This window comes from Chanodichthys erythropterus, chromosome 3 (assembly GCF_024489055.1).
Source record: "Chanodichthys erythropterus isolate Z2021 chromosome 3, ASM2448905v1, whole genome shotgun sequence".
In the NCBI taxonomy this organism is placed as follows: Eukaryota; Metazoa; Chordata; class Actinopteri; order Cypriniformes; family Xenocyprididae; genus Chanodichthys; species Chanodichthys erythropterus.
In genome coordinates, this window is record NC_090223.1 from 17,937,936 (window position 1) to 17,964,828 (window position 26,893).

The 26,893-nt window shown below is 37.4% G+C and overlaps 1 protein-coding gene across 3 annotated transcripts in view; it reads right to left on the bottom strand.

The window, feature by feature from the left end:
* rbfox3b (RNA binding fox-1 homolog 3b) overlaps positions 1–26,893 on the bottom strand; it is a 228,621-nt gene that overhangs the window by 19,974 nt on the left and 181,754 nt on the right. For 2 of the 3 annotated variants that reach the window (XM_067381224.1, XM_067381223.1), the window contains exons 5-9: positions 23,624–23,761; positions 8,178–8,238; positions 7,933–7,986; positions 700–832; positions 36–75 (exon numbers count right to left, since the gene is read on the bottom strand). In XM_067381224.1, the coding sequence (XP_067237325.1) occupies positions 36–75; positions 700–832; positions 7,933–7,986; positions 8,178–8,238; positions 23,624–23,761 (426 nt within the window). Of the gene's footprint in view, positions 1–35; positions 76–699; positions 833–7,932; positions 7,987–8,177; positions 8,239–9,133; positions 9,227–13,032; positions 13,087–23,623; positions 23,762–26,893 lie in introns of all 3 variants that reach the window. The other variant, XM_067381225.1, reaches the window with a different exon arrangement.

A 26,893-nucleotide genomic window follows, 5' to 3' on the forward strand; every position in this document is an offset into this window, starting at 1 on the left:
TCCTCTCTCATCCCTCAAGAAACAAAGTTACTCACGTAGATCTCCGCGCCGTAGAATCCGTCCTGATACACCACCCTGCGTTCAACAACGAAACAAAGAGAGCGTCTGATTATCAGCGATCACACGCAAGAAATGAGCATGAGAACTGCTGCGTCAGGAGGAACAGGATGGTGCAGAATGAAGTCACATGACTGCGAGAAATAAATCACTCTGGTGCAGAGAGATGAAGTATGAGAGCTGCTTCTGCTTGCAGGAGCACGTCACGTCCAGATACAGCCATCAATCCTTTAATTGCATTAATTAGACGGCATCCTGAGTAATTAATTTAATTAGCGTCGCACAGATCAATATTTGCTGTGAAAAGCCTCCAAATGAAGATGATTCTGCTGCGGATGAGTAAATATTCACATTTATTTCTATCGCGCTCTGTGCAGTACAGACCGATTCAAAGCAGCTTCACTGTAATAAACAATATTGCAAAGTTATTCAATTATGAAACGAATATAATTTCATCTGCACAGGCACAGCAGCTCCACAGAAGACTACAGTGTCATTATTCATTTTGATTCAGTTCAGTTCAACTGTAAAGTTCATCAATTATGAATCAGACTTGACTCAGTTGAAGTTTTGCTCTCATCTAACAGTGTGTGTAGAGCAGCTCAACTGATGAGTATGAAGAGAGTGTCAGACGGGACTCACGCTCCGTACGCCGGGATGGGTGGAGGAGGAGGAGCCGTACGGAAGGTGTTGTAAACGGCACGGCCTCTGCCCCTCAGATGAGCCCCTCTGTACGCCACCGTCGCTCCTGCCGCGGGATACGGGAAGCCCGCCACTGCAAACACACACACACCGAGAGCATCAGCAACTTATGAGGACACACAGTACTGTACATGTGCTGCATGTGTCTCTGTGACGCAGCCAGATATTTCAAGACAAGATTAGATGTTTGCACATGCAAAACTCTTTGTCTTGTTGCTAGTGTATTCTGTGTGGTTGCTTAACGGTTTCTCTCTGTGTTGCAACCTAGTCAAGTCTCTGTGATCTTCTGCTCTCAATATGGCTTGTGTCCCTCCTTCAAAGTAAGCTCATTTTTTTTTCACCCATTTTATCATCATAAGCTTATTTTACCAATTTATAGGCCACCAGTTTTTCCTTTTTTTGCCCATTTTATTGGCCACCAAAAGCCTTTTTAACCAATTTATTAACCAGAAAATCCCCCCCCCCCTTTATTTTCATCCATTTTTTTCCTTATTTTTCCTCATTTTATTGGCTACCAAAAGCCTTTTAAACCATTTTTTTTGTCTTATTTTTAACCTATTTATTGGCCAGAAATTGTTTTACACAATTTCAAATACAAGTTTAGCATTTTTACTCATTATTTGTACAAGTCTATGCTAAGAATAATCTCCTCAAGTCATAAAGTTTGATCTCTGTTAGTTTGCTGCATCACTGGTACTGTAAGTTTACAAAACTTTGACATTAATATGGTTTGATTCTTCATAAATCTGTCCGAGTTTACCAAGACGTGTCTGTATACAATCTGTTTACAAGGACTTTGTTACTTTATCCTGAAACTGACTGATGAAAGGATATAAGATATTTTTTTTGTATCAGTTCAACAAGAACATAATACATATATTCAGTATCTCTCAGAAGTGAGTACACCCCTCACATTTTTGTAAATATTTTATTATATCTTTTCATGTGACAACACTGAAGAAATTACACTTTGCTACAATGTAAAGTAGTGAGTGTGCAGCTTGTGTAACAGTGTAAATTTGCTGTTCCCTCAAAATAACTCAACACACAGCCATTAATGTCTAAGTGAAAATGTCCAAATCGGGCCCATAATGTCAATATTTTGTGTGGCCACCATTATTTTCCAGCACTGCCTTAAGTCTCTTGGGCATGGAGTTCACCAGAGCTTCACAGGTTGTCACTGGAGTCCTCTTTCACTCCTCCATGACGACATTATGGAGCTGGTGGATGTTAGAGAGCTTGCGCTCCTCCACCTTCCTTTGAGGATGCCCCAGAGATGCTCAATAGGGTTTAGGTCTGGAGACATGCTTGGCCAGTCCATCACCTTTACCCTCAGCTTCTTTAGCAAGGCAGTGGTCATGTGGAGGTGTGTTTGGGGTCGTTATCATGTTGGAATACTGCCCTGCGGCCCAGTGTCCAAAGGGAGAGGATCATGCTCTGCTTATGGTCTTGGCCAGTGTGCTGCAGCTCAGTTTCAGCGTCATGTCAATCTTCTTATAGCCTACGCCATCTTTATGTAGAGCAACAATCCTTTTTTTCAGATCCTCGGAGAGTTCTTTGCCATGAGGTGCCATGATGATAACACCAAATTTAACACACCTGCTCCCCATTCACACCTGACACCTTGTAACACTAACGAGTCACATGACACTGGGGAGAGAAAATGGCTAATTGGGCCCAGTTTAGACATTTTCACTAAGGGGTGTACTCACTTTATTGGCCAGCGGTTTAGACATTAATGGCTGTGTGTTGAGTTATTTTGAGGGGACAACAAATTTACACTGTTACACAAGCTGTACACTCACTACTTTACATTGTAGCAAAGTGTCGTTTCTTCAGTGTTTCTTCACATGAAAAGATGCAATAAAATATTTACAAAAATGTGAGGGGTGTACTCACTCCTGTGAGATACTGTACATTTTAATTATAAAAAGGTAAGAATCAGTCACTGAAAAATAATGTCTGACTCCTCAAAAGTGTCTTCTCTTGTACAGACATCTGAATCATGCCGTGTCTTTGATATATGTAAATTTAAGCTCATAATGAGCAGGCGATAGGCTACACTGCCTCAATAAAAACACATTCATCAAACCAGCCGACATGCTGTTTCATAAACCCCCAGAAAAAAAAAAAAAAGAAAAAAAAAAAAAACAGCTCAGAAAAGCATGAATAGAGAGAAAGATGTAATAGTGACTCTATACAGTCAGTGACGGGACAGTTACTCCGAAGCAGAAGGATTCATAACCGGACGCGTCATCCGAGTTAGAGAGAGTAATCCACATGCTGGGGAAGAGACGCAGATTAATCAAATCAACCGCAAGTGCTTCATTATCTCCGTTACGTGCCGAGCAACAATGAGAGAGCTCATCTACACTCATTAAGACACTTCAGACCGGATCTGACTGGAGTTACATGGACTACACAAAAGCTTAAAGGAAGAGATCTGCAAAAAAATAAAAAAATAGTGTCATCATTTACTCATTAGCTGCTTTATATTTTCTTTTCGGAGCTTGAAAGCACTTGGTCACAGTGTGTTTTCACTGTATGGCAAAGTCTTTTTTGTTGGATTAAACAACAACATACGGGTGAATAAATGATGACAGAACTGATGGTGAATTATGCCTTTGAAATAAATCCTGATATTATAAACCTCTCTGTCTGTGGCGCTGAAGTGATTCTCAGTGTAAAAGTCCTTTAATAAGAGTCACGTTGGGCGTTATAAGTACGAGCGGTGCTTTTCTTCATTCGTCAAAGTCATTTGAAAAGATATTCAGCGTCTACATTTCCATCAGCAGTGCCAACACACAAAACGATCATCGCAACGGAGCGACTGGATTCCAGAGCGAGGCTGGGCCGGATACTCTCTGAGCTCATTACCTCAGACTCATCACTATAGGCTCATGGGAAGGTTTGGGTTGCAAACAACAAAGAAGAGCGAAGAATCTGGCGCCACAAAGGCTTCCATCAGCACAAGTACTCCTTACTACAGTCAAGCACACACAAACCTCAATAAAACACACCTACACATCATCTCACTACACACTGACAAACACAACAGATGCAGCTCTTTATCGTAAGAGCTTCAGAGGAGCATAGAAACAATATACTAGTAGTAAAATTACTTAAGTGTGTGTGTGTGTGTGTGTGTGTGTGTGTGTGTGTGTGTATATATATATATATATATATATATATATATATATAAAACAATTTTTTATTTTAATATTTAAGTAATATGTTACAGTATTTGCATAATATAATAATATTGTATAAGTATTTTAATTTATATAATTGTATATCTATTACAATGTATATGTTATGTAATTATATAAATACATAAATAAAAAATATATATATATAATTACATAAATTAAAATATAATATAAATTATTAAATGTATATACATTTAATACTTAAATATAATATAAATTATTATATAAATTTAAATAATTTATACTATATATATATATATATATATATATATATATACACAGTACAGTCCACTAAGGAACCACTAAGATTTTTAATGTTTTTAAAAGTTTCTTTTGAACTTTCTATTCATCAAATAATCCTGAAAAAAAAAATTGTACACAAATATTTTGTACAATTGTACACATTAAATGTTTCTTGAGCAGCAGATCATCATATTAGAATGATTTCTGAAGGATCATGTGACACTGAAGACTGGAGTAATGATGCTGAAAATTCAGCTTTGATCACAGGAATAAATTACTTTGTCAAATATACTTAAATAGTACACAGTTATTTTAAATTGTAATAATATTTCACAATATTACTGTTTTTACTGTATTTTAAATTAAATAAACTTCTTTTAAAAACATTAAGAATCTTAAACTTTTGGACTGTAATGTATATTTTATATATATATATATATATATATATATATATATATATATATATATATATATATATATATATATATATATATATATATATATATATATATACTTACTATATATTACATTTTTATATTAATATTTTTAAGTAATATGTTACACTATTTACATAAAAATAATAAGTATATATATAAAATGCATATGCAAATGCAGTGCATATTGTGTGTATGTATATATATATATATATATATATATATATATATATATATATATATATATATATATATATATATATATATATATATATATATACTATTATATAATTGTATAATTATATAGTAATAATCGATTTTAAATTAAGTATTTTTTTATATTTGATATATTTATAGTAGTAACATGCAATTTATTTAAAATAATTATAAAACGTATAAAATATACTATTACATATCATTGTATAATTATTATTTTATTAATTAAATTACTTTAAGTATTATAAACTTGATTTTTTTAAGTCACTTTAACATAATTAACAAAATTACTTGCACGACCTAGTTGAATCTCATTTCAATTCACATTTGTATAGTTTTCACAATACATATCTTTTCAAAAGCAGCTTTACAGGAATCTCGTGTAACTTAAAAAGTTGAAATTGCTGAACTTATTTTGATTAGTGACAGTAATCTAAAAAACATTAGCTGCCTTGACTTACTGATGATATGATTTATTTATTTAAAAAAAAAAAAAAAACTGTGTTTAGCATTATTTTACACAGACACCACTTAGTTTGACATTCACACGAGTCCAAAAGGTGCCTAAATAGATTGAATGAATGAATGAATGAATGAATGAATGAACGAACAACATGAGTGTGTTCCAATGATGCCATAATTTCTCTGTGTTGTAAATAAGTGAGAGGAATAACACCATTAGTGTATATATTAGTGGCTGCAGGACGACAGCCACTTCTGAACTATAATATGCGGATGTTTAGTCCTGATAAACTGTAAGGCAGCAGTCTGTGTGTCTCAGCAGCGTGACGAGGGAACGCACAGCCCTGAGATGATCTGTGTTATTTAAAGGGTCGGGTTCTGAGACGGACCATGAACTTCCTCCAGATGAAATATTAGCAGCTCGTCTCATCAGAATGCAAAGGCTTCGTATAACAGACGGCAATAAACGGAGAGAAACCCCCGTGAGTCTGTGTCTCGCTGCTCGATTACACTCCGAGCGGCCGGCGGCATCTTTCACTCCATCGCTCTCGTTCTGTTAGCCAACTGAAAGCCAATCTGACGCACCCGGAAAACCCATCCACAGTACAGAGACTTCACAATCTGATAACTGTGAGTGGATGCTTCACACACACACACACACACACACACACACACACACACACACACACACACACACACACACACACACACACACACACACACACACACACACACACACACACACACACACACACGAGAACATGAGCAGAGCTGCATATCTCTCTAGTTCTTTCCTTTTATACTGTCTGCAATGACAAAAAAAGACTGAATTACCTGGTAGGTTTTTTAAATGCACAATAGTATGTATCTATCTGTAATATAAATATGTATAAATAAGTGATAAATTATAATATGTGTGTGTGTTTGTACAGCCTATATATCCATTTATCTATAAGTCAGTGATGTCCATTGTCTGGTGTTATTTAAACATGTATGTAAACCTCTATGTTTTGATGTGTTGTGGTGGCTTAATTTGTCTGCGCTGCGTGTTAGCGTATGTCAGCGTATGGCTCTGCTGAGCTCTAATGTCATTTCATTTTCCTTATGAAAGACTTTTACAGTCATTGAGACTCGAGGGCAAATCAGAATGAACTGAAAACAGAGTGCGCAAAATGAACTGAAGCCAATTACTCTGTGCTGAATTCTTCATTTGTGCCACCGAAGAGTTTTAAAAGAAATGTGATCCGTGACTGCTAATCAAATTGAGCCGAGAGCTAACTAGCAGCGCTAATGACACGACCACCATCTGACTGCAATAAATTAAAACAGCGGTTATGATGTGTTCAATAGCGTGTGCTTTTATTGGTAATGGAAACCAACGTGGCATCTAGTTTCACTAATAACACGCTAGCATGAGTAGTTTTATTGGGGTACTGGTAGATTCGAGTGCTAGCGCAGCAGTCTTGGGTTCACTTCCATAAAGTGGAAAATTACTGACATCAGCACTGCGCCTTTGAGTGAGACATTTAACCCCAGATCGGCCTGGGTGGAACAGCCCCTCAATACATCTGCAGTGAGCTTGTCTGGGTTAATAACGCCAGTTAAATGACAAGCATCACTAGAGCCCTGTCTGTTTACACCTGGTATTAAGATGCGTTTTGGTCGCTAAATACAGGTGTAAACAGGGTCTAAAACAGGGGGACTTATAATGCCCCCTTTCACAAGATGTAATATAAGTCTCTGGTGTCCCCAGAATGTGTCTGTGAAGTTTCAGCTCAAAATACCCCACAGATCATTTATTACAGCTTGTCAAATTTGCCCCTATTTGGGTGTGAGCAAAAACACACTGTTTTTGTGTGTGTCCCTTTAAATGCAAATGAGCTGCTGCTCCAGAAGAGGGCGGAGCTTTAACAGCTCACGCTTCAGTTGCTCAACAACAACAAAACTGGAGAATCTCATGCAGCCAAAATGAGGATTGTCAGTAACGGTGTTCAGCCTTACATTGTTCAAACCGGAGTCGACACTGACGGAGAGACTCAGGAAGAAGCTACAACTTTTAGAATGAAACTGGACATTTCTCAACGGTTAGTGGATAAATTATTGTAGTAGCGGGGGCGGGGTTTATGTAAATTTTAGGGTTTGTGATGTCACCAACCCAGGAAGAAGCTTGTTGTAGTCTACCAGCCGTTTGTTGTAGTCCTTAAAAAATGATTTCTGTAAAAGAAAATAACTCCCTTTGCTTTGAGCTTTGAGTGTCATAACTTTGCAGATGTTGTTTATGCTCAAACAGCAACATTACACACTAACTAAAGTCAAAAAAGTGAAATCATAATCAAGGATCCCTTCAAACTTTGTCGAATGAAGACCCAAGTTTGGTTTGAAGATAAAAAAAATGTACCAAGCACAATGTTCTCTCACCATTATTGATTTCTAACACACGCTCACAGCATTCGGCTGGTCTTTAGTATCACAATGAGTAAAATCTTAAATTAATATTTTCTTCAGGGAGAAAAAAACGCAAATATTTCAACACCTGTCAGATTGACTTTTGCGTAAACAGGTGTGCAAGACAACAAAATAAAGCGCTATTCCCCAACGGTCTTCCTCACCTGCGTAGAGCTCCGGTCCGTAAACGGCTCCTACAACCGGATTGAGCTTCCAGCCTGTAGAAACACAGGACAGAGATGGAAATATCCGGCAAACACCTGAGCATGTGCTTTAATAGATCCCACTGGTGTTAAAATAACATCTGTCAGTGATAGTCAGGAGCGTTAAGCAGCTGTAATGCTGAGGCAGCAGGTGACAGGCCGTTTTGTCATTTTAAGGAGATTTATGAGCAGAGAGGTGCTCTTACTGTTTGTGTACGGGTTTACTACTTTCTTATTCGTCATCACTCTCGCTGTGGCGTTGTTCACCTGAGAGAGAGAGAGACAGAGAGAGATGTGAGCGGGCTGCAGGAACATACATCAAAAACACATGCATAAAAATACTGCGCTCATGCAAAACATGCATGCATGTGAGTAATATCTCCCAACTTTGCCTGTAATGACCCACAATGCATCTCTTCTGGCTCTTCTAAACCATGCACATGACGCTTTACAGAATGTGTTATTATATTCAGATATTTTGCAAAATTTCTAGTGTTAACTGATGACATACACAAGCATTGAACAAAAATCTCCCATGATTAACAAAAGTAAACAACACTTTCAACATATCTGATCTGGCCGTCTGTATTATCACTTAAAATACAGCTGGTTATGATTGGTTTAACTGCTTATACATTATCCAACGAAAGATGAGGATGAACAGATTAAACTCCTCCAATGGTTATAAAACATGGTTAAAACATGTTTCTTGTATCTTTCTACTCATTTTTGGGGTGAAATATGACCTGGAATAGTTTTTATGATTTTATTTAGATTAACCCTATACTGTAAAAAAACAACAACTGTTGGTTTAACTTAAGTTACCTGGTTGCTTTAAAATTTTGAGTTCATTGAAATTAAAAATCTGAGTTAATACAATGAAAGAAATTGGTTTAATCAACAGAAACTCAAATATGTAATCTGAACCACATTAATTATCTAAGTTGACTTGACAAAAAAATAAAAAAATAAAAATGTGATAAAAAAATCATGAAAGAAGCTGTCAATAGATGTTGTATTTAACCCAGAATATTCCATTAAGATGTCACACAAACACACTCGGGCAGGTAGCATGCAGATGCTCGGGAATCTCAGGATGAGGACAGGAAATGAGGTCAGCAGGCAGGAAAGGAGGATGGAGAGAAGGGGAAAAGGAAAGCACCTCGATTTTACGTCCTTCTACGATTGTACCGTTTAGTTTCTCCCGCGCACGATCTGCATCTGCGCTCGTTTCAAAAGTTACAAAGCCAAAGCCCTGCGGACGCATGGAGTGAAGCAGGAGGAAAGAGAGAGAAACAGCATTGAAGGGGTTTGGAGAGAGTCAGGAGCCCACGAAAGGAAGGAAACATGAGGGTTACAGAGAAGCAGACACACATAAAGAGGTTCAGTCAGGTCATGTTATAGTGACAGATTAAGCAGAAATAACATATAAAACCTATAAAACCCTTTCAGAATGTTACAAGTGTGAAATGTTGCTTTACTCAGAGCTACAACAAGTGAGTTCAATCAGCAGCCATGTTAATAACACCACCAGGCAGCTAAGCAAGTCAAATTTCATTCACATGAATGAGGAAAGACTACTAGAAGAATAAGAAAGATAATAAAAAAAATAAATGCATGTTATTTTTTGTTTAGTACTGTCCTGAGTAAGATATTTTACATAAAAGATGTTTGTATTTAGTTCACAAGACCAAACAATAGCTGAATTTATTAAAATAACCCCATTCATAAGTATGTGAATCATTGATTCTCAATACTGTGTGTGTTACCTGATGATCCACGACTGTTTTTATGTTTTGTGATGGTTGTTCATGAGTCTCTTGTTTGTCCTGAGCAGTTAAACCGAGCTCTGTTCTTCAGAAAATTCCTCCAGCTCCTGCAGATTCATCAGTTTTCAAGCATTTTTGTGTATTTGAACCCTTTCCAGCAGTGACTGAATGATTTTGAGATCTATGTTTTCATACTGAGGAAACTGAGGGACTCAAACACAACTATTAAAAAAGTCAATCACTGATGCTTCAGAAGGAAACACAAAGCATTAAGAGCCAAGGGGTGAAAACTTTTGAATTCAAAAATCAAGGTAAATTGTAAAATCAATGGTAAAGGTAAAATCAATGGTTCACATACTTATGAATGGGGTTATTTTAATAAATTCAGCTATTGATTTGTCTTGTGAACTAAATGCAAACATCTTTTATGTAAAATATCTTACTCAGGACAGTACTAAACAAAAAATAACATGCATTTTTTATTACCCATCTTTTTTTTTTTAAATAATTCTCATTTTCACTGCAAGGGGTTCACATACTTTTTCATGCCACTGTATATATATATATATATATATATATATATATATATATATATATACAAATTTAATATTCATAATATTCTGAAATAATTTTTAATTGCAGGAATGATGCAGAAAATTGAGCTTTGCATCACAGGAACTTGTATCATTTTAAAATATATCTTTCATACTGTCCGCCTTAACCCAGGGTTTAAGAGGTTAACCCAGGTTAAATGTGAAAGATTGTCTGGGGTCACCTTGATACAGCGGCCAATAAGAGTGAAGAGGGGGCGGGGCTGCAGATGATGGACTGTTGGATGGTGTTTGGATAATACAGGATGAGCTACTAACAGCCCGAGGGGTGGGTTAATATTAGACGCTCTCACACGCAGGAACTTCAGTGCCTCCTGCTTGATATATACATCAGTCAGAGAGATAAAGGAATAAATTGAGGAAGGAAACTGAGGGCCAAATGAATCCTATGGACATCTCACACGACTGCATCTGCTCTGCTCTTCTCTGCTGTTTTATCATGCAATAATTAGCTTACACAGAGGGGTGAAAGAGAGCCCATTTTTCAAAAGGGACAAACATATTGAATGCAAATTGCTGCTTCTTAGAAAATAGATTGTTTATTAATGGACCGGTGGGTTCATTATACAACAACGCTGGTGGTGGGGACAGCAAGGCATCATGGGTAATGGGCTTTGTAGGGCACACACAACAGTGAATGGTTGCTTGAGCAGAGCACGCTGTCATCTCCATCTTATGTAGCTGTCAGGGACATGATTACACACCATCCACAGAGAGACACGCAGGACCAAACACTGACTGTGTGCTTTACGTCTGAAACTCCTCCATACACTTCAGTGAAAATAAAGAATCTAAAGAACCTTTTGTGGAATGGAAAGATTGTTAAAGGTTAAAGGTTCTTTGTGGAACCATCAATGCCAACAAATAACCTTGATTTTTCACTTTCAGTACTTTCATGATGCTCTGCTTTTGCTCAGAGAGATAACTAATAGTACAAGCATTATAGTTAACAGCTCGATGCTTCATGATTGCAACTTAATATCACATTTCAAAAGTCATAATGAACATTACTGATGTTGGAGACCCCAGATATAAAACACAAGTAAATACATTTTCAAATGCTCAGATTCCCTGATTGGTGAAAATTGCTTTCTGACTGTATGGTAAAACAGGAATAAAGCTTCAATCAGAAGACAGTCATAGGAGAGACCGGGCTATTTGTCACAACAAAACTGCACTGACATACATTAAGACTCAACAATCACAATATAATAATGAAAAAAATTATATATATATATATATATATATATATATATATATTATTGATATTATTAATATTTGATTGACAATCCATCCCAAATCAATATTTTGATATTTTAGTATATTTTTGACTATTTCAACATTTTTAAATAATAATATAAACTAAATTAAAATATTTCCAATAAAAATAAATTACTTTGTTAGTTTACTATTATTTATATATTATTATTTTTATTAATATTTAGAATTATATTTTATTTTCATTTTTTATTAATTTAATATTGTTTTATCTTAATATTTAGTACTTTTGTTATATTATTTATAATTTTTTATTAATATTTTGAATTATATTTTATTTTCATTTGTATTAATTTAATATTATTTCATCGTAATATTTAGTACTTTTGTTATAATATTTATACATTTTTATTAATATTTTGAATTATATTTTTTCATTTTTATTAATTTAATATTGTTTTATTTTAATAGTTAGTACTTTTGTTATATTATTTATAATTTTTTTTCATATTTTGAATTATATTTTATTTTCATTTTTATTAATTTATTATTTTAATATTTTGTAAATTTGTATACGCTTTAGTCATTTTCATTTTTTTTCCTTTTTTTTTTTTTATATTACTATTTAGGTTTAACTTAATTTTATTTCAGTTTTAGTTTTAATTTTTTATTTCCAGTTTGTAATAAATTGATTTCAATTAGTTGCCAGAGCAACATTTCTAATGTTTGTTTAGTTTAAATTTATTTCAGCTCTATTTTTAATTAACAAAAATGTTTTTAATAACTTTTAGTCTTAGTTAGCAATAATCATCCTGCCTGAAAAGCATTAAATACCCTGTAAAAAAAACTATTTATTGGATGATTCCCGTTTTATACAGTGTGACAACATGCCCCGCTATAGATCTTTATTTCTGGTCAGTAATGGTGGAAATGTCACCTTTTTTTGGTAGTCTAGACTTGCTAGTGTAATGGAATTCCTTTGATTAAAAACATGAAACAAGCAAAATCTGTTAAGAATTTAGGGAGTTTTAATGTTTAAAGTTCCAGTTCTCCAAAATATCTGGCAAAAATGAACCCAATGTGAAAAACATTCAGCAGTCTCTCCTCTCTGTCACAGCTTTGGAGGAAAAATAATAGGTTAATTGACATCACTATTATTATAATAATTCATACAGCACAGCAAAGACTGCAGTCGACATCAGCAGCAAGAGTTTGTACTTGATTCTCTCTGTCGTCTGAGCAAACACCAGATTATCATGAAGTCCTGCGAGCGGAGCGATGGCTGACCTCACGCTCTGATTATGTGCACTGCCATGTCTGTTTTGTTCTTTGACTTTATAGTCTTTAATCTGACTTGAGGAAGATCAAACCGGCATCTCTAAGCCAATAAAGAGTTCAGAAGAGAGCGAGAAAGAGCGTCGCTACACAAACAGAGAGGAGAAGAAAGCAAGCGTCATTCATACCTTTGATCCTCTTTCATTAAAGATAATCTCCACGTCTAAGATCTTCCCAAATTGCTGCAGAAAAGGAGAGCGAGAGAAAAAGAGAGCGAGGGAGAGAGAAGCAAGATGAAGAAGGGAATAAGAGAGAGATAAATCAATTAGGAGCCTCTGTGTCCATGAGAAAGTGGGGCTTGAATCCTGGGATGAAATAATAACTGGAAATTACATAACACACAGGACATGTTAGATGCTTTCCACCGCAGGCTTCATAAAACAACTTTCAAGAGTTTAGATTGGGAAAAACTTTTGTTGCTATAATCTCATTCTACAGCATTATTAAGTGTCTGCAGAGGTCTCTGGCATGAGCTTTATAATGTGAGGTCTCTGGAGTTATTATTAACTCAAATTAAAACTAAAACCATAAAAAAACATTATTGTAACCTAAAATAAATGTTAACTGAAATGGAATAAAAACAAAATATATTATAACTTATTTTATAGTTGCCAAGGCAACATTTCTCATGTTCGTTCAGTTTGACTTGAAGCTAGAGTTAAAATAAAAATTAATAAAAATTATAAATTACAAAACTAAAAGAAAATAAAATTAACTTAGTGAGGTCTCTCATATCAGGTGAGGTTTTTCAGCCTAAGTCGGTTGTGTGAGGTTTCTAATGTGATGTATCTGGAGTCTCTGGCGTGAGGTCTATCAGGTGAGGTTTGTCAGTATAAGTCGGTTGTGTGAGGTTTCTAATGTGATTTTTTTGGAGTCAGGTCTATCAGGTGAGGTTTTTCAGCCTAAGTGTGTTGTGTGAGGTTTCTAATGTGATGTTTTTGGAGTGAGGTCTCTGGCGTGAGGTCTATCAGGTGAAGTTTTTCAGCCTAAGTGTGTTGTGTGAGGTTTCTAATGTGATGTTTTGGAAGTGAGGTCTCTGCCGTGAGGTCTATCAGGTGAGGTTTTTCAGCCTAAGTGTGTTGTGTGAGGTTTCTAATGTGATGTTTTTGGAGTCAGGTCTATCAGGTGAGGTTTTTCAGCCTAAGCGTGTTGTGTGAGGTTTCTAATGTGATGTATCTGGAGTCTCTGGCGTGAGGTCTATCAGGTGAGGTTTGTCAGTATAAGTCGGTTGTGTGAGGTTTCTAATGTGATGTATCTGGCGTGAGGTCTATCAGGTGAGGTTTTTCAGCCTAAGCGTGTTGTGTGAGGTTTCTAATGTAATGTTTTGGAAGTGAGGTCTCTGGCTTGCGGTCTATCAGGTGAGGTTTGTCAGTATAAGTCGGTTGTGTGAGGTTTCTAATGTGATGTATCTGGAGTCTCTGGCGTGAGGTCTATCAGGTGAGGTTTGTCAGTATAAGTCGGTTGTGTGAGGTTTCTAATGTGATGTATCTGGCGTGAGGTTTATCAGGTGAGGTTTTTCAGCCTAAGCGTGTTGTGTGAGGTTTCTAATGTGATGTTTTTGGAGTGAGGTCTCTGGCGTGAGGTCTATCAGGTGAGGTTTTTCAGCCTAAGCGTGTTGTGTGAGGTTTCTAATGTGATGTTTTGGAAGTGAGGTCTCTGGCTTGCGGTCTATCAGGTGAGGTTTGTCAGTATAAGTCGGTTGTGTGAGGTTTCTAATGTGATGTATCTGGCGTGAGGTCTATCAGGTGAGGTTTGTCAGTATAAGTCGGTTGTGTGAGGTTTCTAATGTGATGTATCTGGCGTGAGGTTTATCAGGTGAGGTTTTTCAGCCTAAGCGTGTTGTGTGAGGTTTCTAATGTGATGTTTTTGGAGTGAGGTCTCTGGCGTGAGGTCTATCAGGTGAGGTTTTTCAGCCTAAGCGTGTTGTGTGAGGTTTCTAATGTGATGTTTTTGGAGTGAGGTCTCTGGCGTGAGGTCTATCAGGTGAAGTTTTTCAGTCTAAGTGTGTTGTGTGAGGTTTCTAATGTGATGTTTTTGGAGTGAGGTCTCTGCCGTGAGGTCTATCAGGTGAAGTTTTTCAGTCTAAGCGTGTTGTGTGAGGTTTCTAATGTAATGTTTTGGAAGTGAGGTCTCTGGCTTGCGGTCTATCAGGTGAGGTTTTTCAGCCTAAGCGTGTTGTGTGAGGTTTCTAATGTGATATATCTGGAGTCCCTGGAGTGAGGTCTTAGCAGAGGCGTGAGAATATCTCTGAGAGATAAAAAAGAACAAGCAAAACGGGTCATTTAATTATGCCCACATTTTATTGTATTATTATAAAGATAAACAGAACTATGTGTGTGTACAGTCAGTTTTTTTCTCTTTCACTGCTGACAAGCTCCCTTTCTTCTCTGTCTTCCTCTCTTTCTCTCTTGTTTTTGTTGTGTGCCATTGCTCCCAAGGGGGGAAACGTTCACCAATCTTCGATTTAGCTTTCGTGCTGTTTGGATCGTTAGAAAACGGAGGGATGAGGGATGAGCGCAAACCCCTCTAATGAGCACGGCTTTTAATTGATGCCTGTGATGGTCGTATTATTTCATTAAAAGTAATTACCCTGTCAAGCATGCTGCATCGCCATCATTTGGCCACTGCGGTAGAAAATAAAACCTCTACGAGTGCCGTGCTGGGTGGAGAGAGACGATGCTGAAAGTGCTAATAGGATCAAGAGCAGGCGCTGTTGTCTACAGAGACTGACTAGAAAAAAGGATGAATGGACGGTGTTACGGGGTCAACGCTAGTCAGATTATGAGCTAATGTTAATTAGCCATTTGTCTGAGCTTCAGACTCTGAGGAGAGGTCGGGAAAAAGTCGCTAGACATGAGATGCAAAGATTCGGGAAGCCTTCATCTTCATTAACAGCTCTGCCCTTAGGAAAGAAAAATCACACATGAAATCTCAATTGTTTTTCTTCTAGACAGCAATGAGATTAAATGAAGTGGAAACATTTGCAAAAGATTCTGCTTCTCAGATTTTTCACCTGAGAAAAAGACCCCAGTAAACATTTGTCTCCTCTAGAGTTTCAGAAGAGAACAATGTCAACAATGTCTCAAACTCTTCTTAGATTTGCCAAGATAAGAAAGTCTGCAAACAAAAGTCAGATCTCAATAGAAACTCAAATGTTTCTCATCAAATTCTCTCAAGATCAAAGAACCATTTGAGATAATACTGAGACATAACAGTTGGGGGTTGGGACCATGTTTGGGGGGGGGGGGTGCCTCTCAGTAGAAATTGGGGGGACGGGAACGCAGGGTCACCACGATGCGTCCGCAAAGGGAACTTTCACAATCAAGGGGGCAGGGGCTGAAGCCCTCCATATGTTTCTCTTGAGAAAAAGAACCCAGAAATTGTACATTTCTCACCTTGAGTTTCAGAAGAGATCTCAACTGTCTCAAACTCTTCTCAGATTTGCCAATATACGAAAGTCTGTAATTAAAAGTCAGAGATCTCAATAGGAACTCAGATATTTCTCATCAAATTCTCTCAAGATCAATTAATTTGGCTGCTATCTACTTTTTCTATCTCCAAACAGATTTTAGGAGAATAATCTGAGATGACACTGAGACATAACAGTGAACACCTTTGAGTCTCCTGAGCAAAAATATTTCATCTGATCACTGATCTCGCTGCATAAGACATAGAAACACTCAAACTGGACAGAAAAACCACAAATGAGATCTCTTTATTGCCTCAATTGTTTCTCCTAGTTTTTAATGAGATTAAATTGAGACTTTTGAAAAAGTATTCTGTATCTCATATGTTTCTCTTGAGGAAAAGACCCAAGAAATCTTATATTACTCCTCTTGAGTTTCAGAAGAGATATCAACAATGTCTTAAACTGTGGTCAGATTTGCAAATTTATGAAAGTCTGCAATTAAAAGTCAGAGATCTCAATAGGAACTCAAAAAGTTCTCGTCAAATTCTCAGCAGAAGATCCAGAAACACTCAAAGTGAAAAGGAAAATTGAATGTTCCTCCTGAAAAAAAGACCCCAGTAATCTCACTTATGTCTCCTCTAAAATTTCAAGAGAGATCTCAACAATGTCTCAAACTGTGCTCAGATACCAAAGTCTACCATAGAAATCTCAATGTGAACTCAAACATCACAAGCTGCTCTCACATTTATTTGAACAACTCTATAGCTCTAGTTTTATTTCACCAAATGAATTTTAGGAGAAACATCTGAAACGAACCTGATACTGAGCAGAACACGTGCAATAACATTCAAGAAACACTCTGATGACTCTGTGCTCATCGTCGTTCTGTTTGTGCTACAGCTGCAACAGCTTAATATCACTGCTCATCCAATCAGCATCTGTGTGAAACTGTAGGCTGAAATCTATCAATTTATTCAAATGAATGCACATTCTGCAGAGGGCTCAATCAGAGACACACACAAACACATTAACTCCCCAGCATGAGCTCTGTGTTGTATGGTGGGGTTTTCCCTTGCTAGCGTGCCGCAGATGCTAATTGTTTTAACCAGGCCTAATGGACCAATGATAGAGATTAATTAGTTTGGTAGGAAAGTTGCATACAGTAGGGGAAGTGGTCTTCTCTACTGAGCATGCTCAGATACCCCCTGTGGTGGGAGTTTCTCATGTATACGTGCAGTAAAAACCTTAGCACAGTGTCGCAGGGAAGGAAGCACTTAGTAATTTAGCAGAGGACTGTGCAAAACTCCGCATTGAAGATTTGGCTCCTTTTCAATGAATCAGTGTGAATATGATTTGAATTGGCCACACCCCACAGGAAGTTGAAATGGAATGACAGGAAGAGGAATTTACTAAATCGCAATGGACTTTGCACAATGGGCTCTGTATTTAGGGGGCTTTCACATTGGCAGTTTAGTTCGAAATAGAGCATGGCTCGCATGAAAATTTTTTAGTATAAGTCTGTTGTGTGAGGTTTCTAATGTCATGTATCTGAAGTCTCTGGTGTGAGGTCTATCAGGTGAGGTTTTTCCATCTAAGTCTGTTGTTTGAGGTTTTCTGATGTAATGAGATCTCATGCCATGGGATCTCGCGAGACTAAAATATGAGGAGATTTCTTGTTGAGGTGAAAAGCCGTGTGAGGGTGAAATTAGGATAGAATATGCCACCACTACATTTACCTTATGCCTCCACTGTCATTTTGCTTTTTATAGAAATAAAAACCATTTCATTCAGTTGGATAGCAGTCACTTCAATCCCATCCAGCTCATCTAAAGATCTAAAGGAGTCATGCGTAGTGCATCAGGAATCTGATCACATGACGAGAGTAAGTGACGAGATGACTGACAAGACCATGGTGGAGAATTTGTTGCCGACAGAGCCTAAGCGTCTGATAAATGTCTTATCTTGTAGAATACAAAGAATTTTTCTTGTATTTCGCCATTGAGGATTTCTTAAAAATACTGTGTAAAAATCTCTTCATCTCGTTCTCGTGAACACAACCTCGTCTCGTGAGCTACCTGTCTCATCACTCCCCTAATAATTAGTTGTGCTTGACAGTTATAAGAAATATGACAAACAGTTTTCTATACTTTCACAGTTTGTCATTGGACAATACTATAATGGAAGCTTGCGTAGAATGGAGATTTTAGTAGAACTATGTAGGCCAGTGGTCTCAAACTGCCGGCCCGTAGGCCATTTACGGATGAGAAATAAAAACCCACACTGTACAGCGATGATCAGCTGTTTGGCTGAGCTTTCGGTGTTGTTACGGAAAGGCCGAAGCTCATCGGTTGGCCCTTGTCACATGACCTGCGGTGTGCTATTTCAGTATAGTGTTGTTCAGTGCAAGATTTTGATGTTATTCAAGCTAAAATTAAGTAAGGGAAAATGTTTGCACTAACTGTTAAAACCTAATAGTGTATGTAACAATGATAGAGACACATGGCAAAAATATTTTAGTAATGAATTTTGAAGTAAATGAGAAATAATGCAAAGGAAAGTACATTTTCAGAAAATGTGTGCTTTCTTGAGCTTGCTTTTCTAGTTAAAATGACTTTGAAAATGAAGTTCTTTGAATTTCAATTTATTCGAAAAACCTCAATTCATATTCAGAAATTTAAAAGGCATTCTAAATTAAATTTTTAAAGGCCAGTGTACAATATTTTTAAGCCATTGTCAAGTTTATTTTCTAGTTAATTTCTAGTTAAAAAAAAAGAAGACCATTTCAATTCATTTGAAGATAATAGCAATTCTGCATCATGTTTGGAACCTCAATTCATATGCAATAATTGAATTGGAATTTAAAAGGCATTCTCAATTCAATTCTGAATGGCCCGAGTAAAACCAGTCTCCTTCAGAAGCTGGATTAGCTGGGTTTTCCAGCAGGGAATTATGCACAAAGTACCCTGCCAAAAAAGCTCATGCTGTATTCTGCAAACCAAAGCAGTATTGAAGGCAGTTTCGGCACGAACTGTGTCTTTTGAAGTGCTCTGATTGGTGGGGTTTTCTTTAATGCGAGTGGACTCCATACCGATGAAGACTTGTTCGCTGCTCAGATTTAAGCAGATCTTTAATTCCATCTCTTAAAAGAGTAGAGCCGCAGGTGGAATGCTAACATAGCGTCTGCGCAGCGGGAAAGCTGGAGATGAAGGTAAAGGCCCCCTGCGAGAGAAATTCCCAACAGCCCTTGAGGCCCACAGGCAGAGAGGAAGAAGAAACAGCCCTAAAGCCAACAAAGCCGGGGGTTTTACTTCCAGGAACGCTCTCTCCTACCTCACATTTCCATATGGACATCCTCAGTAATAAACCACTCGGCTCCGGATAATGAGCCCCGTGCTTCTGCACTCATTAGCGACTCCCAGACTCCAGTGCTTTAGCCTGCGACGCTAACCTGACGCCCCACTCATTTAGCGTAGACTCTCCGTTAGCCAAGCAGCTAATTAGCTACACTGCTTTCTCTTGGCAAAGTAAACCTTCGGCCCTGCTCACCACAGGCTAAATCTCCATTAGCCATGAGGCTAATCAACGCCGCCAAGCTTTGTTAGCGTGGCAGCGAGTCATTAGCGAGGCTTACTTCAGTCCGCGGCGGGCAGATGGAGCTTATTACGTCTCAATGTGTTACAATGGGGCACACCGTAAAGAAAGTGTGCTTTCCACTACTCACATAGTGTATGACTGCAGAAAAATATATATGCTTTTATCAAACATTAATGGACCAACACACTTTGTGAGAAAATAAATCATAAAAGTGGTTTGTTTGGTTTAAAAATCATATAAATGTATGAGGTGGCGACTAGTTTTGCTGAAGTACAATGTTTTGCATTATATACAAGTTTCAATAAATACAAAAATATTTTTTAATAAAATGTTTGCTTTAAAAATACAGATTTTTTAAAGGATTCTTAAAGCTTTGAATGAGAACATCATCGTTTCATCATCATCATTTTCACAGTCAATACTACATTCACAGTCAATACTGGTGTTTCCAAATTTATCCACTTGCAAGTGTGTCTTCAAAAAGATTCCTTTCACAGGACAAAAACAAAAGGTTCAGAGAGGCCCCTGATGCCAGCTTGGTTAATAATGATTAAACAAACATCCCTAGTTGTCCATATTGTCTGTGGCATCCATACAGAGTTCACATCATATATCTCCGGACCACCTATACACAATGACTGCGAGTTAATTACTGAGCTGATTTGGCGCACACAGACCTGGCAGCCTCTGAGAACAATAATCCAGCTATCACAGAGCATGATGGGGGAAACAGACCATGTTGTATGTAATTTATACAGCTACATGGAGGTCTGTGCTGTAATTAACATCATCTTTTCCACAGAGCCACTGGCCGACACCGGCCCAAACAAATGAGCGCTGTTTAAAGCAGCTTTTCTGGCCAGCCTGCTGCTGACGGGTCATTAAGATGATTGAGATGATTTTTAGCAAATAAGAAGGAATCAGCGCACACAGTGTCTGTGCATTTAGTAAGCCTGTAATCATCTGATTTACCCCGCAGGCGAGAACAGTAAATGTAATTTGGATATTCAGAGAGTGGGAATGTTTCTTTCATGTTTCTCTCCGACATGGCATTTTTGTCCAAATGTTTAAATCAAGATATATTTACTTGAGAATAAGCAAAACGGCTTAAGATATGTTTATTTTTTCTGAACAAAAAAAAAAAAAAAAAAAAAAAAAAAACAGCAGAATGAAGTGAGTTTATGCCTAAAACAAGAAAAAAAAATCTGCCAATGGGGTCAGAAAAATACATTTTAACAAAAGGGAAATCAAAGTTATTTCTCTCAACCCATTGGCAGATGTAAAGCACATGAAAAAAGTACGAAAAAAGATGTAAGCACATGTAAAATGTACGGCGCAGGTGCACTTAGGGCATGTCCGAATCCACTTTTGCTAGTTTAATGACGGAAATGGTAGGCAAAAAGGGTTGTACCTAGTCTCCTAATGAGTCACAGGTGTGTTTTGGGCATAACATGCAATAAACCAATCACAGTCTCATCTCCCATTCCCTTTAAAGGCCAGTTGTGCTCGTGCCATGGTGGATTCGCTATTTACATGGAGGAATTTGCAAGTGGAAAGACTGAACTTTTTTCTTTTTAATATTTGGCATGCTTTATGTGCTGCTGTGCGTCGTAACAAGCAGTGTATGCGCGATGTGCACTCGCATAAAGGTGCACATTATTAACAAGCCCTTTAAATAACAAAAAAATACTATGCCATTGACTTTAGACCAGGTTTCAGTTGGTCAATGGCACAGTTGTTTTCAGTTTGCTCAAAATAGCAACACGCTAACAATGCACCTGAACACACCTAGTTTTCAGACCAGCACACCCATGGGAGCACAAATGGGTGCAAATGCATTAAACAGCGTGGCACTGGATGTGAAAATGATAACTGCGAAACTAGCAAAAAACACTTGCATCGAGTGTATTATAGTGCCCAATATCTTGTCATTTTGTATCTCAAGTAAATGCATGTTGATTTAAGAATGTTTAGATATTTGTAATAGAAAACAAGATAAAAATACTAAGATGTTTATCACACATTTCCCTTGCAATGAGCTAAATTTTATATCCCATTTTATCATAAAATTCAAACAAAACAAATGTGGCGTGACAGATCACTGTAGAGGCGCCTCATTTCAAGAGGGAGTGCGAAACACGAGTGAACGCGATCATGACTTCCTCTGTATTAATAGTTATAGAATAAACATGAATGAACATCTGAAGGTATGTTGAAAGATACAGTACAACTTACTAAAATATAATATCTCGCATTAACAATCGCTCAACGAGTATTTCAGCAGTGGAAAGATGTCAATAAAACAGCTTGAATCTGTGTCTCATAGCATTTACCTCAGGCAAGTCCACAGCTTGTTAATTCGCCAGACAAATAAACTCTTTTGCTAAATTTATACACTAGGGATGTCCCGATCACGTTTTTTTGCCCTCGAGTCCGAGTCATTTGATTTTGAGTATCTACCGATACCGAGTCCCGATCCGATACTTCTATAATACATGAAAAAGAATAAAGAAGAGCGAAAAAACAGATCCAGGAATAGTGCTTTTCAGGTTTTTCAGGTATCTTACAGTAGTTTTCTCGCACAGAAAATGGATAAAGTAATCAAATATAAAATATCACTGCATATTATCTTTACTGTATAAAATAAATAAAGATTAATCATTATTGAAGTTACAAAAACTATTCAGTCAAGAGCAGTGAGTGATTTCTTTGTTATTTGTTGTTTGATTTAACATTAAAAACAGGCAGCAGGAATAGTCGTTTTCCCTTTAAGACATGCACAATCCAGTACATATACTGTTACACATGCGCTGTCTTTCTCGACTAATATACGTTCACTTAAGACATAACCGACTATGTTTGCCAGGATACTCGCTAAGATGGGCATCATTTTTGTATGAATTTGTCCGCTGAAGCGCAAGACTTGAAAGAGAACTCAGTATTTACGCGCTGACTGGAATAAGCGTGTGCGCGCTTCGGATGAGCGCACACAAATCTTCTCACCATCGCGTGCGAGTTCTCTTTCGCGTCTTGTTCTTGAAGGTTAAAATCAGCAAGGCTTAAATGAGTTAGTTTAAACACAGATAGCAACGTGTGCTGTTCAGGTCTCACCTGCGCTCGTGCGCTATCAACACCCGGGTGATGACGGCGACTGGACATTGAGCATACGGCACTCGCATTGAACAGTTTACAAAGAGTGACTGTTTTGTCCACGCTTTCTGATTATACACTATACTACTGAATATACTGAATATACACTATATTAGCCTATATATTAATCTAGTTATTAATATACTAATATAGCTATTAGGGGTGTACCGTTACACCCCTAATAACTATATTAGCATCCACACCAACGCACAATATCATTCTGTTTATTCTAAGTGCACGCTGCAGTTTTGTCGTCTGTCACTTTAAATGCTTACACTCTTAAAGCAGGACGGATTCTGATTGGCTGTTTTATCATTCATCAACTGGGAAAAAATTATTCTGAAAGTGATTCCAATGATATAGTCCCTCTGTTATCGTTATAGTTGTGCTGTGGACTCTGCTAAAATAATTTTTAAAACTATGTCTTTACCGTTATTGTTATAGATATTGTCCTTGGTGTGAACGGGCCTTGATATTAATGATTCATTGCATTTAAGAGCACTTCTCTCACAGACAAAGCAGGAATCTCCAGGCGACGAAACACGTACATTAGTGCATGGACTCACCCCAAACATTTGCCGTAAATCTGGGTCCCGGAAGCGGAAGGGGATGTTGGAGACGTGTAACCTCTTGGGCTGCTGTTTTTCCGTGGAGTCTGAATGTGGCACCTGCTGGGAAACTTCTGTTTGCGTCACATCTTCCGTCTGTCCGAGAAAAACAAAGACAAAAGAGCCATCCATTCATTAGTGCACATAGCCACAGGTTAGACTCACAGTGAAGAAAAAAAAACAAACAAATGAAGGATAGTAAGTTAGCCTACTTATCCGCGGCTATAATTTTTCATTTCAGTGGCACGCGGATAAACAGACGTTGAGTTATGGTGGCCTACCTGAGGTCATGCATCTACGATACGATTATTAATCTCCACCTGTTACTGTCTGAGGAGCCCAAACACACAAGATATACTGACAAATATCCGGCAAACACACTCACACTCAGGCCATTGGCTTGTTGTTTCCATCATTATGTTGATGATCCGCCACAAATGAAACTTCAGACGCATGTGACAGATGTTTTCTCTCTCTACGCTAGCTCAGTCGAGCAGAACGACACACACACACACACACATTTTCATGTGCTCGCTTACAGCAGCATGTCATCAGAATGTCATCATTGAGGTAAAAAATGTTCAGATTCATTCAAACACACACACATGTACACACTCACTCACACACAACAGCAACAACATCAACAAATCTCCCCAGAGCATCATGGGCTTCATCAAAACATCAACACAGAGCACCAACATTATTGCATCAGCTCATAATGGAGACAAACACACACATACAGCACTCGCACAAACACATGCAGTCACAGTTCGAAAAGTGATTTGGTGAATCTCACGAAAACATAAAAGTATCCTGTAAGATATATTGCTAGATATATTGCAAGTGCAATTGCTTACACTCTTAAAAAATAAAGGTTCTTTATTGTCATTGATGCTTCCATGAACCTTTAACATCTGTGGAATCTCTCCATTCCACACAAAAGGTTCTTTAGATTTTTTCCCTCACACTAAGAAAAAATGGTTAGGCTGTTTTAAGAACTCTTCAGGAAAAACAGAAAAATGGTTCTTTTAGGAACAGTTGACTGAAAGATTATTTGGGGAACCAAAAATAGCTCTTCTATTGCATAGCTTTGAAAAAAAAAAACTATTGAAACTTCATATGTAGGAGAGGAACAGAGTCAAATTTAAGTCATTATTCAATGAAAAACTGCATTCAATCTCATTGGCTGCAGGATCAGCAGAGGCCCATCAGCTTGTGCCATGCGGTAATGATGTGACTGCTTGCTGACTGCATGTAAAGGACCTTCAGCCTGTACCATCTAGAGTTTCATGCCTGAACTAGAAAATTTTCACCGCAAATTTGCATTACTGTAATGCATATGTTTCTTTATAGTTCTCAGCGATGATTCTCATTATCTTCCCATTGCTGTAAGAGTCTTTTTTTTTTACAGTTATGTCATGAAAAAACAAAAAAATGAATCCCACACACTATCAACTTGCAAAACAATAAAAAAGACACTTTATTAGCAACGTTTCGATCGTAAGATCTTCATCAGGCATAAACATTGTATTCAAACTCCATTAAAGTGTCTTTTTTATTGTTTTGCAAGTTGATAGTGTGCAGGATTCATTTTTTTGTTTTTTCATATTTTGACTATACCGGTCTTCTTTCCTACGCACCTATCTATCACCTACAGGTGTGCGACGTTAATTATTCATTAACAGTTATGTCATAAAATTTACTAAAAATTACTTAATGGCATATAACAAATACTACACTACATATAAGTTTTAAAGGTGACCTATTATGCACCTTTTTACAAGATGTAATATAAGTCTCTGGTTTCTCCCGAATATGTCTGTGAAGTTCCAGCTCAAAATACCCCACAGATAATTTATTATGGCATGTTGTAAAAGCCCATTTTTCAGTGGAAGGTAGGGCTGCACGATTATGACAAAAATCATATTTGTTGATTATTACCTTGAAATTGTAATTGCGATTATTAATTACATTGAATTATGTTTTGAATAGCTTTATACCATTGTTTGAAGCAACTGCATGCCAAAAAAAAAAAAAAAATGCTGAAAACACTTTTGAATTTTTGTATTGCTTTTCTACAGCATTGAGCCTCAAATGTCAACTATACATTGGTTTGGATTCTTCTTTAAATAAATAACTAAATAAACATACGCATGTAATAATAATAGGGGCTTTCGCACCATGTTGTTCTAGAATGTTATAGGAACTAGCCACCAGGGTGCTTCCCCAAGAACTAATGTTCCCCTAGGGCCATTTTCCTGGTTTCATTCGCACCAGCAGTAGGAACTCTGAAGTGACGTAAACTGCACTTGTTGCTATGACTTTTATTTTGAAGGCACAGCAGACTTTTATTTTGACGGCGCTGAGAACAGTTCAGCCAGAGCCTGACTACACAGTGCTCGCATTCTCCATCTTCAGTGGTTGATGTTCAATGAAGCTAGCTGAGCAGAAATACATAATCATGTTTTGCTTGTTCTGCTCAAAGTCGCACTGCATTGTCTTCTTATCGTAGGGCTGAGCAGTCCGTCTATCATTGTTTTCCATGTTTGTAACAAACGCGAAACATCAGCACCCGCCATTTTTAAAAAGCCGTGTACACGGCTTTTTAAAAATGGCGGGTGCTGATGTTTCGCGTTTGTTCGACCAATCAGTGCACCTTTTATGCTGGGTTAGACCTTTTACACTCTGAAGTAGTTGTGATTCGACTCTCACAACATCACATGCTCTAAACACACCTCTTAAACACACATAATAATGTACGTGGATATTTTTGGATGTAATCGCGCATATGAATAATTACGTAATCGTAGCATTCGTAATCACGATTAGAACTTTGATTAATTGTGCAGCCTGAGTGGAAGGAAAAACATGCTATTTATGTATCTTTAAATGCAAATGAGCTGCTGCTCCCCACCCCACTTTCCAGGAGATGGCGGAGCCTTTACAGCTGTTGCCTCAAACCAAACAGATGTTTCAGTTTTTGTTAGTCATCTCTATTGCAGTCATGCTCACGTGACATTGCAGTTCTTCATCATCATCATGGAAGTTTATTATCTGCATGCGTTTTAAAGCCATATCAACCTAAACTTCTGATTTTTTGAAGCACGCGCACAGAAAGCTGCCTGTCAGATCGTGTGAGTATTAAACTAATTTCTCTTTCGTATCCTATTGCATTTAAACTGTTAAAAACACAAAGTTCACATAAACACAGCTGGTTTTGTCTGTGAA